Here is a 14,141-nt window from a genome sequence, read left to right as displayed (position 1 = left end):
AACAAACCCTTTAAATACGATAAAATACAAAAATTCTTCAGATTTTAGATTTACCAGAAACAACAAAATGGATATTATTAAAAAGTCTAGTAACTGAAAACAAAAAACGCTTTTTATTGAGAGTCAAGAATCATGCAACACCCATAACATTTTTTAAAGGAAATACCAGCAGAATCGTATCCTCTGTACTCCAATCGCTGAAGGCCTTTGATTAGCGTCTCCAAAATTTCTCGTCTTGTGCGAGGAACATGGTAGTTTAAGTAAGCAAATATACCTGCAAATAAACAAATTTAATTAACAGAAAATTCTGACTAGAGAATCAAAATTGGCATAGTTATAATATATATATTGCATAATAATGTATAAGATGTGCAAAAAAGGTGAAGCTTGAGTTTATCTTTGAAAACAAAAGAAATCTTCACTTCATTTTTTAAAATTTATTTATTTATTCTACTTTACAATATTGTATTGGTTTTGCCATACGAAATCTCCACTTCAAATTGTTCAAAGGCAGTGAAATTTTTTCAAAGCGGAAATTCTTACACATATAAAGAAGACTGAAGCAAATATGTTTAGTTTTTCAAAGAAGTTTATAAGACTGGTGACTTACCTTCATCATTGACACTTTATCAACTAAAATTTATTTTTCAAAATTAACCAGCAAATTTGGGATTTATGTTCTATACACTGAGCATTATTTTTAAAGGGAAACATTTTCTGAACTAAATATTTTAAGCAACATATGTACCCTACAAAACTTACACAGACAGAATAATTTTTCTTACTTTCAATGACCATGCTATCAACACATTTAGGAATAAATAACTTATAAATAGCAATGATGTGAAGAATACTCACAATCTAAATCATTTAATCATAAAGAAAAATGGGCTAAAAAGTATGTAATCATCACAGGAGCAATGGTTTCTCACTTGTTCACCAGATTCTAGTAAAGGACAAATAACTATAATACATATTAATAACTCTTGAGAATTCTCACTCTTGAGACAATCAAGACAGCATATTAAAAAGCAGAGACATTACTTTGTCAACAAAAGTCCGTCTAGTCAAAGCTATGGTTTTTCCAGTAGTCATGTATAGATGTGAGAGTTGGACTATAAAGAAAGCTGAGCACTGAAGAATTGATGCTTTTGAACTGTGGTGTTGGAGAAGACTCTTGAGAGTCCCTTGGACTGCAAGGCGATCCAACCAGTTCATCTTAAAGGAAATCAGTCCTGAATATTCATTGGAAGGACTGATGTTGAAGCTGAAACTCCAATACTCTGGCCACCTGATGCGAAGAACTGACTCATTTGAAAAGACCCTGAAGCTGGGAAAGATTGAAGGTGGGAGGAGAAGGGGATGACAGAGGATGAGATGGTTGGATGGCATCACCAACTCGATGGACATGATTCTGAGTAGGCTTCAGGAGTTGGTGATGGACAGGGAAGCCTGGCATGCTGCAGTCCATGGGGTCGCAAAGAGTTGGACACGACTGAGTGACTGAACCTGAACTGAGAATTCATAGAAAAGGAGCGATCATTTGGAAAAGCAAAACTATAAACAAAAGGACTTGTACAACATAAACTGATCCAGTAAAGTGGCAGGAGAACAAAGGTAAAGGAAATCCACATTTTAGGAATAGCAGCATGGAAATATTCTGAGGTCTTCCATGATTGTGCTTTGGCCAGCAAGAATACAGCTTAAATGTATAAAAACTGAAAATCAAAATATAAGGAAATATAAATTCAAGTAGCTTACTTATGAAAGAACTTTCCTTTTTCTTAACTATCTTACACTATAATGCCACTGATTCTTAAAGGGATTAATTCTGTGGGACAGAACTCTGGAATAACCAGCTTTTATTTCATTTGAAAATCTATGTTTCTGTAAAAGTTTGGTCTTATCAAAGAATTTCAGAATACAAAAATATTACATTGTTAATATTTGACCAAAAAAAAAAATCATAACATGTATACCGAACACCATTCTGAGTACAGTGCAATTTTCTCTGAATACCATACCACCCCCCCAAAAAAAAGAAAATCACATTTTAAAACTAAACTCCAAAACGACATGAAACAATTATTTGAGCTTTTCTAAAAAAGGTAGCAGAAGGCCACAATCTTATAGAAATTCTATATTCATTCATATTTTGAAAAATTATAAAGATCTATTAATTTATCAGGCACTGTACAAGCATCTCACATGCACAGCACCACAACACCACATTAGGTCTGGGGGTTTTGTTGTTACTGCTGTTTCTTTATAAAGTATCTAGAATATGTAAAAACTAAAATAATAACCCAACTGTAAATCAAACTTTTATATGTTCTACCCTTTAACCCCCATGGGTCACTGGCCTTTGATAAAGATTAAACACACAGAAAACTATCATTCCCAAATAAGTATTTGTGTTATCTCATTAATGGACAATACACAAAATATAAATATTTTCCCAAAATAAAACTTTAATATAACTGTGCTAACAGAACACACGTTCTCAACCAGCCTACTCTCCGCCACTGTGATTAGCATCAGCTAAATAATCTGCTAAAGGAGGATACAACCTAATTCAATTAAAAATCATTAACTTATAAAAAAAATTTAAAAAATAAAAATCATTAACTAATATGACATATTACACTGTCAAAAATTCTTTGCAGGCTGAGGGCTCTGGAAAGCCTTAAAGAAGTCCAAATCCCAATAATGCAGCACGTTTAGAAAAATTCACTACTAAATCAGCTCTCCCTTAAGAAATGTAATTCCTTCCCTGGCGGTCCAGTGATTAAGACTGCACTTCTAACGCAGGACATGCGGGTTCGATCCATGGTTGGGGAACTAAGATCCTGCATGTGGTGAAACATGGCCAAAAATTTTTTTATAAATAAAAATAAAAGAAATGTAATTCCTTTTTTCCTGAGATTTATTTTTTTTTATTGAGGTAATATTGAGGCATTTCTAACTCAGTATAACTTATGAAGTATTTATTTTTTTATTGAGGTAATAAGTTGCATGTATACAACATTATTGGAGAAGGAAATGGCAACCCACTCCAGTACTCTTGCCTGGAAAATTCCATGGATGGAGGAGCCTGGTAGGCTACAGTCCATGGGGTCACAGAGAGTCAGACATGACTGAGCGACATCACTTTCTTTCTTTCTATAGTTTCTTTTGGAGAAGGAAATGGCAACCCACCCCAGTGTTCTTGCCTGGAGAATCCCATGGATGGAAGGGCCTGGTGGGCTGCAGTCTGTGGGGTTGCAAAGAGTCGGACACGATTAAGCAACTAACACACACACACACAACATTTTATTTCTACTTCTGTATACTTTATACACTCTGTTCTGTGTTTCTACATCCTTGTTTTTGTTTGGTTTGTTCACTTAAAGAAATGTAATTCTGATGGCAAAAAAATAATATATTCAGAGAATTAAAGATGAAATACAATAATCAAATACAAATTTTTACAACAATTTAAATGTTAATGACAAAAACATTGTTTCTAAGACAAGTTATAGATAGACTCAATACATTTTTTTAAAGAAAATTCAGAGTGATGTCATATTAAATTCACTAATTTCAACACATGTAATTCAACAACATTCAACTTTGATATTTTTCCTAACTTCAATCTCCCCGGTTTACACTGGTTCATTGTGTGGATCCTGAGATCCTAAGTACAATTTTATAGGAAGAGAAATATTCTCTAAACCAATATCTCTCTCCAAACAAACTTAAGGTTTCTTTTATTTGGCTGCGCCAGGTCTTAGTTGCAGCACACAGGATCTCTGACCTTCACTGCAGCATGCAGGATCTTAGTTACCCAACCTGGGATCGAACCTGTGCGCCCGGCAATGGAAGCACAGAGTGTTAACCACTGGACTGCCAGGAAAGTTTCACATAAGTATGTATGTTTTTTAATATTGTCTGTTGATTCCCTATTAGCAATACTAAGATTCACCGCTGCTTTAAGGTAAAGACAACTATATTGCTTAGCCTATGATACTCTGAAAGTGTTCTCATAACAATTTCTAGGCCTTTAGATACTGCCAACACTGAGTTCAAGACATTCATATTTTCTTTCTTTGTGGTCCATATAAAAATGGTACATTTCCCAATAAGTGGCATCTTAGATTCAATGAAATACCATATATCAATTCCAATTCAAAACCTGCCTTTCTCTCAAGAGAGGAAGCACTACAATTACCAATAATCACTACTGTCATTGTTTTGGTTCACTATTGGAACAAAGTAAAAGAGAAGAGGTAGAATAGAGGAAGTAATAGGAGCAATATTTCTCCTTGCATAACTAGGCAGAAACTAAAAGGATTAAAAGGATGACACACATAGAGAAATTCTCTAAGATCAAAGTATCAGAGCTGGGAGAAGAAAGTTAGTTATCCAGCATTAGGAAAACGAAAGATAAAGAGGATGAATCTGTTGACTTACACACCAGCCCCTTGAGAGCACAGCTGGCCCACTTGTTCGGGTTAGGGGGTTAATCTGTAATCTTGGGGAAAACAGAACCGCGAACAATTGCCAAATTGGGCATGCAGAGCATATTTACAGCTGTTTACAGGGTAGGTATTTACAACTCAAAATGACAGAGTAGCGATCCCTACTTCAGGTCTTTGATATTTGTCTTGTCAAACCTCACAATAAACAATTCTGCTTAAGGTAACTATAAAAGCCTAAAAACCAACTCTTCACAGCTCTTCAGTAATTGTTCCAATGCCACAAACAGCAGTAGCTGTAAAGAGCACAGGAGATTTTCTACTGCCAAGTCGGCTTGTGTTTCCAAAGTGAAAATTTCTTATTAATGTTATATACCTGGAATAAATATATCCCTAGCTGAAGCAAGAGGCTGCACCTACAAGCATCATTCTCAGAAAATGGCAACTTAAATTCAATGACATAAAAGCACTTATAAGCACCTTGTTTAACAAGACATTCAGACATGACCTAGATCACAGACTTGACACACCTGCTCAAAAGCAATCTAGTTATAGGCAAAGACTGTTAGATTGTACTGAAATGAAAACACTGCAATTTAGCTGACCAATCAAATTATTAAAGTTCCTATGTCTGGTTTAATATAGGTTCTTATGAACAAAAAATTTTACTTTATATGAGGCATAATTGACTTGCAATATTATATTAGTTTCAGGAAGAAATTTTGCTCTTCTGTATTTTTTCACTTGACAGCTTCAATATTCTGATGAGAACCTAGACATTGGAGTTTATCAGTATTAAGAGTTCAAATTCCTTCTCCAAATTTTATATTTTCTGAAACAATCCAACCACAATATCACTTGTTTCCTTTTTAAATTTTTTCTTATAACAAGTTACAAATTATCACTGAAGATTCAAATTATACAAATCCTACAGAATGAATTGTAAAAAATCTCTTTTCTACCTCCATACAGGAGATAACTACTGTTAATCCCACACACATTGCGCCAAACCTTCAGGTATGAATTTTTCTACATATATAAACTCAGATGTATATGGTGTTAGAGGTTTTTCTAAAAGCATATGAATGTGATAATACACATATTGTTCTGTATTTTTCTCTTAAGATGTTGGAGATCTTTTTATGTCAGTACAACACATCCACCCCAGTCTATTTAATGGCTGCATAATAATAATAGTTCATAATAGAGCTCTCATTTTTTGCCCAGCCATTTACCTATTTATTGAGGCTTTCCTAACTCTTTGTAATTATAAACAATTCTGCAATTAAAGTTATACACACCAACTAGATACTTGCAATAAAAACATAGTCAATACTATAATTATGGAGGCACATTCTATAGGTAAGATTCCTCTAAAAGATGAAATATTTGAAAGAACATTTTCTACAACCTCAAAAACACAAAGAAAAAATTATATGGAGTGACACAAGAGAAATTTCAATTTCTTGTTTGTTAACTGTTCAAAATCTTTTTCCTAGTTACAAAATGCCGGTTGAATTGTCCCCTACTTTGTTGTAAATACTTGTGGCCACTGGAAGGAGCTCCAAAACATTTCTCTTGCATATTTAACACCCTGGAACTCAAAGCAGAGTTTAAACCCTGACATCGCTAATTATACACTCCCTCACAGTCTACCTTTGTCATCATCTTTCCTGAGAAAAAGCATGCATTCCTTGCTTGCACACCTTCCAACATTCCACCTCTCCTGCTTCTCTCTGATCAATCACATCAGACCACAATTTTTCATCATCTTGCCAAGTCAGCCTCTCTGGGCCCATTACGCTCTCACCTGTGTCCCCGAGCACTCCTACAGTGAAATCCATCCATTTCAGGTCATCCATCCATCTGAGGTCTACTTTCCTAGAGGCCCTCCCAACTGCTGACCAGTTCTGCTAATTCACTGTTTGTCTAACTTTCAAATCACCCCCAGATATTATGCTAAAGTCTAGAATCTAGACTAACTCTTAAATCCTCATTTTTCTCTTCCCAGCTTCTTTCTCATTTCTGGTAGATTCTTTGTAGAACTGAAGCCTTCCTCTTCATCTTAAGGGTATAATACTTTATAAACTCTTTTATCCTTCCTTATAAACTCAAAATAGAGAAAGATATTCTACACACTATTCGATGAACCAACCTCTCCTACTTGAACAAACCTTTCCTACTTGTAAGTCTTGATAAGTGAGTCCTTGATTTTGTAAATATAGAACTTTTTGTTAACATCAAAATATTATGAGGATCCTACGCAACAGTTCAGTAGCTCAGTTGTGTCTGACTCTCTGCAACCCCATGGACTGCAGCACATCAGGCATCCTTGTCCTACACAACAGTGGGTTGAATTTTCATTATCTGATGATCTAGCTCAACTTTCAGTCAATTTAGAGACAATGCTTAGGGTATGAATCAACCAGTTAACACCTGGTTTTAACTTCACAGCTTACATGTTGGAAATCAACTTTTCAACTCTATCAGGGACTTCAGTTTCACAATCTTGTCTCTTTTGTTGGTATACATGCTCTCTTCCTGAACGCAAACTTAAATTCTTCTACCTTCATATGTGTAACTTCTCTAATGATTTCTTTATAGCCAAATGCAATTAATCTTTCTCTGCAGTATTAAACATGAATGACTTTTTTTTTTAACTCTTACAGACTTTCTACTAAGGCAATATACCACTTTGGAATGTTTGTGCCTCTAACTACTATTCTTTGGCCTCTTTTGCTGGTACTTCAATTTCTTCTTTCAAACCCACTGGTAGTGGTTCTTAACTTATTATTTCTGACTTCATACACTGTTCGGTAAAATGTGTCATCACTGGCGTCTCTCACAATGCACTAGTTCTTTACCAGCTGGCAGCAGTCCTTACCAAGAGTCCTATCCTGTCATCTGGAACATTCCTGGCCTAACAAGTCTCTGAATTTCTATTCATTTCACTCGCATTCTAAAACATGGCAATGAACAAGGACTGTAATTATCACCCACACCTGTTGCACGTGTATTTACTGTTCCTTTCAATCAGACAGCAATTCCTTAAAGGCAATTCCCTTGTTCTAGTCGTCTCTCCTAAGGGCAGAGTGCCAAGTACAAAGAGATCACTTCAGGTATCTTTTCTTTTACCAATATTTTGTTATTGAAGTATAGTTGCTTTATAGTGGTGTGTTAATTTCTGATTTACATCAAAGTGACTCAGTTATACATACATATCAAATACCTTCTAGTACTTTCTAGGTACCTAAAATGTACAGTCAAAAATTCTGAAACCACAGAGAGAACACTCTATTGCAGGATGCTAAGTAGGCATACAGTAAAAGAAAGTCTCCATAATTAAAGATTTAAGAAATACTGGGTTAAACAAAATTAACAGGTTTATTTGTAGAACTTCCTAAAAACTTTAAACTTGCTAACTGAGAATCTCCAAAAGCAGAATTACCCAAACTTATGTGTTACAAAACTCTTTCCCACCTTATACTGCTCATTACCAGAACCTGTTAACTCTTCCTTTTCCAGGGAACACAACTGAGAAAATGCTCATTAAGCAGTAATTCTTTTCTTTCACACCTACTTCATACTCAGTATGTTTAAGAAAATGACAATATCACTAATTTTATGATTTATCATAGAAGCCAGTCTCAGCATCACTTAAATAGACCCAAAGCCATTACACAGTATAATTACAAAACAATTTTTAAGGATTCATTTCAGAATATTTTTTAACTGCAGCTCTCTAACTGCTTTTAAATACAATCTCATTTATGAAAATGTCACTTATATATACCACTGGAACAAAAAGGTATAATCCCATATTTATTAAAAAAAAAAACAGCAAAATCTGTTAAGAGCTGTGTGAAGTTTAAGTGAATTGACACTCTCTCGCTGAAGCCAAAGGTAAAACAGATTATAAAGGACAAAGTACATTCCAAATAATCAAGAATAAGAGGAAGACAAAATAAATTTGGAAAATAGATACACTATTTTTCTCTGGAAGGTTCTTAATGCTTATTAGCACATGAAATGTTCCAATAAGTCCTGCAATTTAAAAAAATTTTTTTAAAGTCAGTTCAGCATTGTTTAAATTTGCTTCTCAAATTTATTTGACCATAAAATCTTTTTTCCCCTCAGTAACACTAACATCCCAATACAATTTGATAAATAACAGTTTTACCAGTATTTCTGATTGGAAAAACCTATCAAAAGAGAATTGTTACCCTCATTAAAACCTTTAACAAGCAGCAGGTATTCACAAAGTAAACCTCTAAATTTTCCCATCTCATCTCATCCCCACTCAGTTCCTCTGCCTAGAAATTTTATTTCAATAATTAATATGTGGGAGAAAACAAAGACAAATTTTGTCTTAACAGTTAACTTTCAGAACCATACACCAAAGAGGAGATAAATTCTGGATATTCCTGGAATCATGTAAAACTCTGTCCAGGTTAAAAGTAGGACCTTCGAAATGCCTCAAATACTAGTTCTTTATTTCTTGCTCCATCACCTGTTTCCTCAGTAGTGAAACACTGTGGAATGGGGATGCTGGCTGTGTGAAAATGTCTAACATTTAATCTCCACCCTAAAATCTGAACCTCCACTCTTATCTGAACCTTGTCTACACCAGATCTTATGTTTTCTTTTATAGTACTTTATTTTTTACTTCCTTTTTCCTGGAACAAGATAAGAAATGATCTGCAACCAGAAAGCCAGGTACTTGACTAGGTGAATGCTTCATCACTCAGTAACACTTAATTACCAAACCAAGCACACTGGGGGACTGCAAATTCATTACCCTACAGCTCCAAACTAAATTATGTCTTTCCGAAAACCATTCTGCTTCCCTGAGACATAGCAAAAGTGTAACTGATTCTAAAGTCAGCTTTCCCACTAATAATCTCAGCAAGCTATTTATAGTTGTTTGTTTTTTGTGCAGTTTTTTAAGTCTACTCTAAATTTAAACCTGCTCTTCATTTTAGAGGCTGAAATTAGCATTAAGTTAAATACAAGAAAAAGAGACACTAATCAGCACAAGCTACCTCCTGCTCAATTCTTCTTGAAAAGGGCTACGAAGAGTAATTTTCCCGGATAGCTTCAATTCTCTTACAATCCTAATTCCCTTAAAAGGTGTTTTGCTTCCAGGGGTAAGGTCGTTGTAAATCTCAATAAGGAAGGTAAGAATTCAATTCTTTTTACTTACAATAGCCAGGTTAGTACCAATTTTAGAGCATATCAGTCATTTCAGAAGTAATTCTGACAATTCCTTTTGAACTCACTGTGCCTGCGTGCTAAGTCACTTCAGTCGTGTCCGACTCTTTGCGACCCTATAAACTGTAGCCCGCCAGGCTCCTCAGTCCTTTGGATTCTCCAGGCAAGAATACTAGAGTGGGTTGCCATACCCTCCTCCTGGGGAATCTTCCCGACCCAGGGTACGAACCTAACATCTCCTTACATCTCCTGCATTGGCAGGTCGTTTCTTTACCACTAGCGCCACCTGGGAAGCCCCTTTTAACTCACACCACTTTCAGGTTACTTATTAAAATGACTAAATCTCAAATCATGTAATAGAAGGGCCTAAGTTCAGGTTTTAGCTGTTCTAGGTAAAACATTCATTAAATGTAGGCCAATATTTCTCATAAGGAAGTGTTTCAAATGGAAGCACACTCAAGTGATAAATGAAATACGATCTCTCTCCACGGTCACTTCCGAGCCCATTCGCCAAGGTATTGATCAGCATTGGGTTCTGTTGACATGGGGGCGGGGGGGGGGGAGGCAGGAAGTAAGATCATGCGTAATGTCATTATCGTAGTTATAGTTCTATTTTCTGCTGGGCGTGCCCGAAAGAAAGCAACTAAAATTAAGTATTTTTTAAAGGATAAATCCTAGAACCATGCGAGATAAATTCAAGAGACCTCACCTGATGTTCCACAGGTTGCCTCACTCACCTGGACTCTTTTGAATTCACTCCCCTCCACACCTCAGTTCCCTCAGCCCTCGCCCCTTTTCCAATACACACACTGCTCTTCCCTCCTGGTTCTCTTCTTGGCGCAAAGCCCCCATTCGGCCCCCCAGATCTCCTCTAGGGCCCGCCCTCCTCTCAGGTGCCCTCCTAGGTCCACCCCCCCACACTCCAGCTCCCCGAAGCGGCCCCCGCCCCCAGCAGCCTCAGCCACCGCGGGACGCCCCCGGCCCAACACTCAGATTTCGCACCCTCCACCCTCCCGCTCCCGCCGGCGCCACCGGCCTCGGCGGCGCCTGCACTGCACCCCAGCACCGCCCTGCAACACGCCCCCCGCCCGCGGCCCCCTTACCACACATGCTGCAGGAGGCACGGTTGGCAAGGCGAATGGCGAGCGGCTGGCGAGTCCGGGAGCGTACGCGAGCCTGTAGGGCAACCCGTGGGCTTGGATACCAAGGGGGCGCCGACACGACTCCCTCTGGGGATGCGACGGCGGAGGCAACGACAGCGGTCTCGGCCTCCCGGGCTTGCCAGCAACTGCCGCCGGGCCCCGCCCCCCGGCGCGCACCGCGCCGCCGCCGCCGCCGCCCGCAGGTCCCATTGGGCCGCGCCCGCGCCGCTCATGCGCAGGTCCCGCCTCCTCGCGCCGCCCCGCCCCGCCCCGCCCCCGAGCCCACGCAGGCCCTGGCCTGCTGGCGGCGGAGACGTGGCATCGGTTCGTGGCCGCATCCGCTGGAGGTTCCTGGAGACGCCCGCCCCGGGGGCGAGCAGCGCGAGGCACTGCCCTGCGGGGAATAAGGAACGCGGCGGCTGTCAGGGAACGACGAAAGGATTAGTAAAGAGGATGGACTTGTTAGCAAAGCAAATAGCGTGCGTCGTCCGCCTCGTGTAGCCCAGGGCCCCAAGCCCCAGCACCCTATCGAGCGGAAAAGGAGGAAGGGAACAGGAGGCCTTATCCTGGGGGACCAACAACAAGTCAGGGAGAGAAAAGGACAGAAGATTGACGAGAAATTGCAAAGGATTGAGTGAGAGGAGGGGAGAAACGCAGTATTCAGGTTGGGCCAGTCTTTCTGGTGACAGGAGATTGAGGTCCCAGCTTAAGCTTTAAGTCACATGCGTGGCCTCTAAAACTTCTGCTCCCCATCCCCACCGCATAACCCCCGCTCTTTGCAGAGGCGGAGGGGCTGACTGTAAGGTTCAACTATCGAACACTATGCGCTCGGGATTAAGAAACTCTGCTGGCCCAGGCTTCGGATGGCCAACAGGAGAGGAGTGTAGGAATTGCCTAGATTTGACAGCTTTAGCTTGGGCTCATGAATGATTAATTCTATGAATTAAGGCACCATTCCTGCCAAGAGAGACTTAATCAGAGAGAGATGATGTTTCTGAAAATTTACTACCTCAGCATTTGCTTTAAGAAGACTTAACTGCTATCTTTAATCAAATGTAGAACGCTATCATAATTCGATTAATGGCCCAAGACTAGAATCAAGTAAAATTTGTGTAATATACAGAATACCGCATGATCTTCTGACCCCACGCCTCTCATACTACTGATGTCTTCCTACTCTACCTTTCAGCCCTTTACACTCTGAACAGGTAGTTTCTCAACTGAGCAGTTTCTCAACATCCTCCATCTTTTGCACGTATTAGTTAATCTTCAGGGAATCCCCAGCCCATCTCTGCCTAAGTACTGCTTCTTGGGGAAAACCCGTTTTGTCTTCCCCAGAGAGACTTAAGTCTATTCATTAACCTCTCATTCTTTGAGCTGCCACCTTTAAAGCAATATGCATCTATATTTTATGATTTTTTTGTATATTTCCCTGCAAAGCTAAGTTTCTTGAGAGTAGAACAAATCTTTGCATGCCCAGCACCTAGTATACCCTTGCACAAAGTAAGAGATCAAAAATGTTTCTGAATGAGTGGGAAAAGTCCTATGTTCTTAGCAGAATTGACTTTCTATGGTTGGTTATCTAATCAAGAGCAAAGGGCTTTCCAGTTTTTCTTAGAGGAAAAAAGATGTCCTTTTAGCATGTATCTGTAAAAGATGAAAACACTAATTCAAAAAGATATGATGCACTCCAGTGTTCACTATTTACAGTAGCCAAAGTATGGAAGCAATCTAAATGTCTATTGACAGATGCATGGATAAAGAAGGTGCATTATATTCCATCACATATTTTATATATATATATATATATATATATATGTATATATATATATATATATGATGGAACTATATTCAGCCATAAAAAGAAGGAAATAATGCCATTTGCAGCAACATGGATAGTCCTAGAGATTATCAAACTAAATGAAGTAAATCAGACAAGCACAAATATCAGAGGATATCACTTATATGTGGAATCTAAAAAATTATACAAGTGAACTTATTTACAAAACTGAAATAGACTCAAAGACATAGGAAACAAACTTATGGTTACCAAAAAGGAAAGGGGGGAGGGATAAATTAGAATTTGGGGGTTAACATATACACACTATATGTTAACCCCCAAATTCTATATGATAGTATATATAGAGTAGTGTGTACTACTGTAGTAGTGTATACTATATAGTAGATAACCAACAAGGACATACTGTATGGCACAGGAAACTATTAATACATTCAACATCTTGTAGTAACCTATAATAGAAAAGAATGTGTAAAAGAATGTGTAACTGAATATATATATATATGTGTATATAACTGAATCACTTTGCAGTACATCTGAAACTAACCCAACATTGTAAATCAACTATAATTCAATAAAAAAGTTGTTTGTTTTCAAAAAAAGGAAAAAGATGCCCTTTTATCACTGTAACCAAAGGAAGGCAGGAAAATGTCACATTTAACTATTAAAGTATTTCTCACCTGAAAGCCGTTTCATATTTCAGGCCCTGAAATAGGTTCCTTAATTACCCATAGCAAAGTTAAAAAACAGTGAGCTGTTTGCTGTTTGTTAATAGACCAAGAGGCAAAAAAGTCTCTGTGCATGTACATATTAGCCCCAGAACCGTCATTGAAGAGGTTCTGGCGGAATCTTAGTGATATTGCCAAGGAGTGAAGGTATGATTCCAAAGTTTGAACATTACTTTTGTGCATCACCAGAAAACCTGTTGATGCCACAAAGAAAATGTTACCCAGTGTCACCAAAGTTCTCATGCTCAAACTAATTATCTATCGGACCCTGGCTTTCCTCTTCTGCTTGCTCATCTATCGTGATTATCAGTTTGTCTTGTTCATTCTACAGCTATTTTGGAAGATGCTTATGCACCAGTTGCCAGGAAGAAACTTTGAAGGTCAATATTTTCCCAGCCCAACCTTGAACAAACTCACCCACCAACTGCAACAAAGAGCCTTTGTAACCATCAGTCAAGACACTAATACTGAAGAATTTTGTCTTACCTCCATCTCCACAGAGCTTTGCCATAGTTGGACCTTTGGCGATAAGGACTGGAGAAGAATAAAATAAATGATCTATGAAAGAAACAGGACATCTGGGTCTAATTCAAACATCTGAGGAAATGGAAAAGATTTTCTTTCCTGAACGAAAGTTCTGAACTAACTGAACTCAAAAAAAAAAAAAGTAATGACGGTAACAAGGTGTAATTCATTTTCTTTTTATGTAAGTCCATTTCCCTGATCCTGTTGAATATGATGGTTCTCAGCCTTCTCCTTGCCATGCTAATTGATGGGCTGAAGGCCATTAGAGATTTCATTGTCT

The 14,141-nt window shown here is 38.2% G+C and overlaps 1 protein-coding gene across 4 annotated transcripts in view; it reads right to left on the bottom strand.

The window, feature by feature from the left end:
* The window catches only part of GFPT1 (glutamine--fructose-6-phosphate transaminase 1), a 64,505-nt gene extending 50,611 nt beyond the window's left edge, over positions 1–13,894 (bottom strand). For 2 of the 4 annotated variants that reach the window (XM_061155142.1, XM_061155145.1), the window contains exons 1-2: positions 3,199–3,241; positions 167–274 (exon numbers count right to left, since the gene is read on the bottom strand). In XM_061155142.1, the coding sequence (XP_061011125.1) occupies positions 167–274; positions 3,199–3,226 (136 nt within the window). In that variant the 5' untranslated portion in view covers positions 3,227–3,241. Of the gene's footprint in view, positions 1–166; positions 275–3,198; positions 3,242–10,771; positions 10,964–13,822 lie in introns of those variants that run through there. The other 2 variants (XM_061155143.1, XM_061155144.1) reach the window with 2 other exon arrangements.
* Between the last annotated feature and the right edge of the window lie 247 nt (positions 13,895–14,141).

Source organism: Dama dama, chromosome 11 (assembly GCF_033118175.1).
Source record: "Dama dama isolate Ldn47 chromosome 11, ASM3311817v1, whole genome shotgun sequence".
NCBI lineage: Eukaryota > Metazoa > Chordata > Mammalia > Artiodactyla > Cervidae > Dama > Dama dama.
The sequence above is the reverse complement of the archived record's forward strand: the minus strand, read 5'-3'. Positions and strand labels throughout refer to the sequence as shown.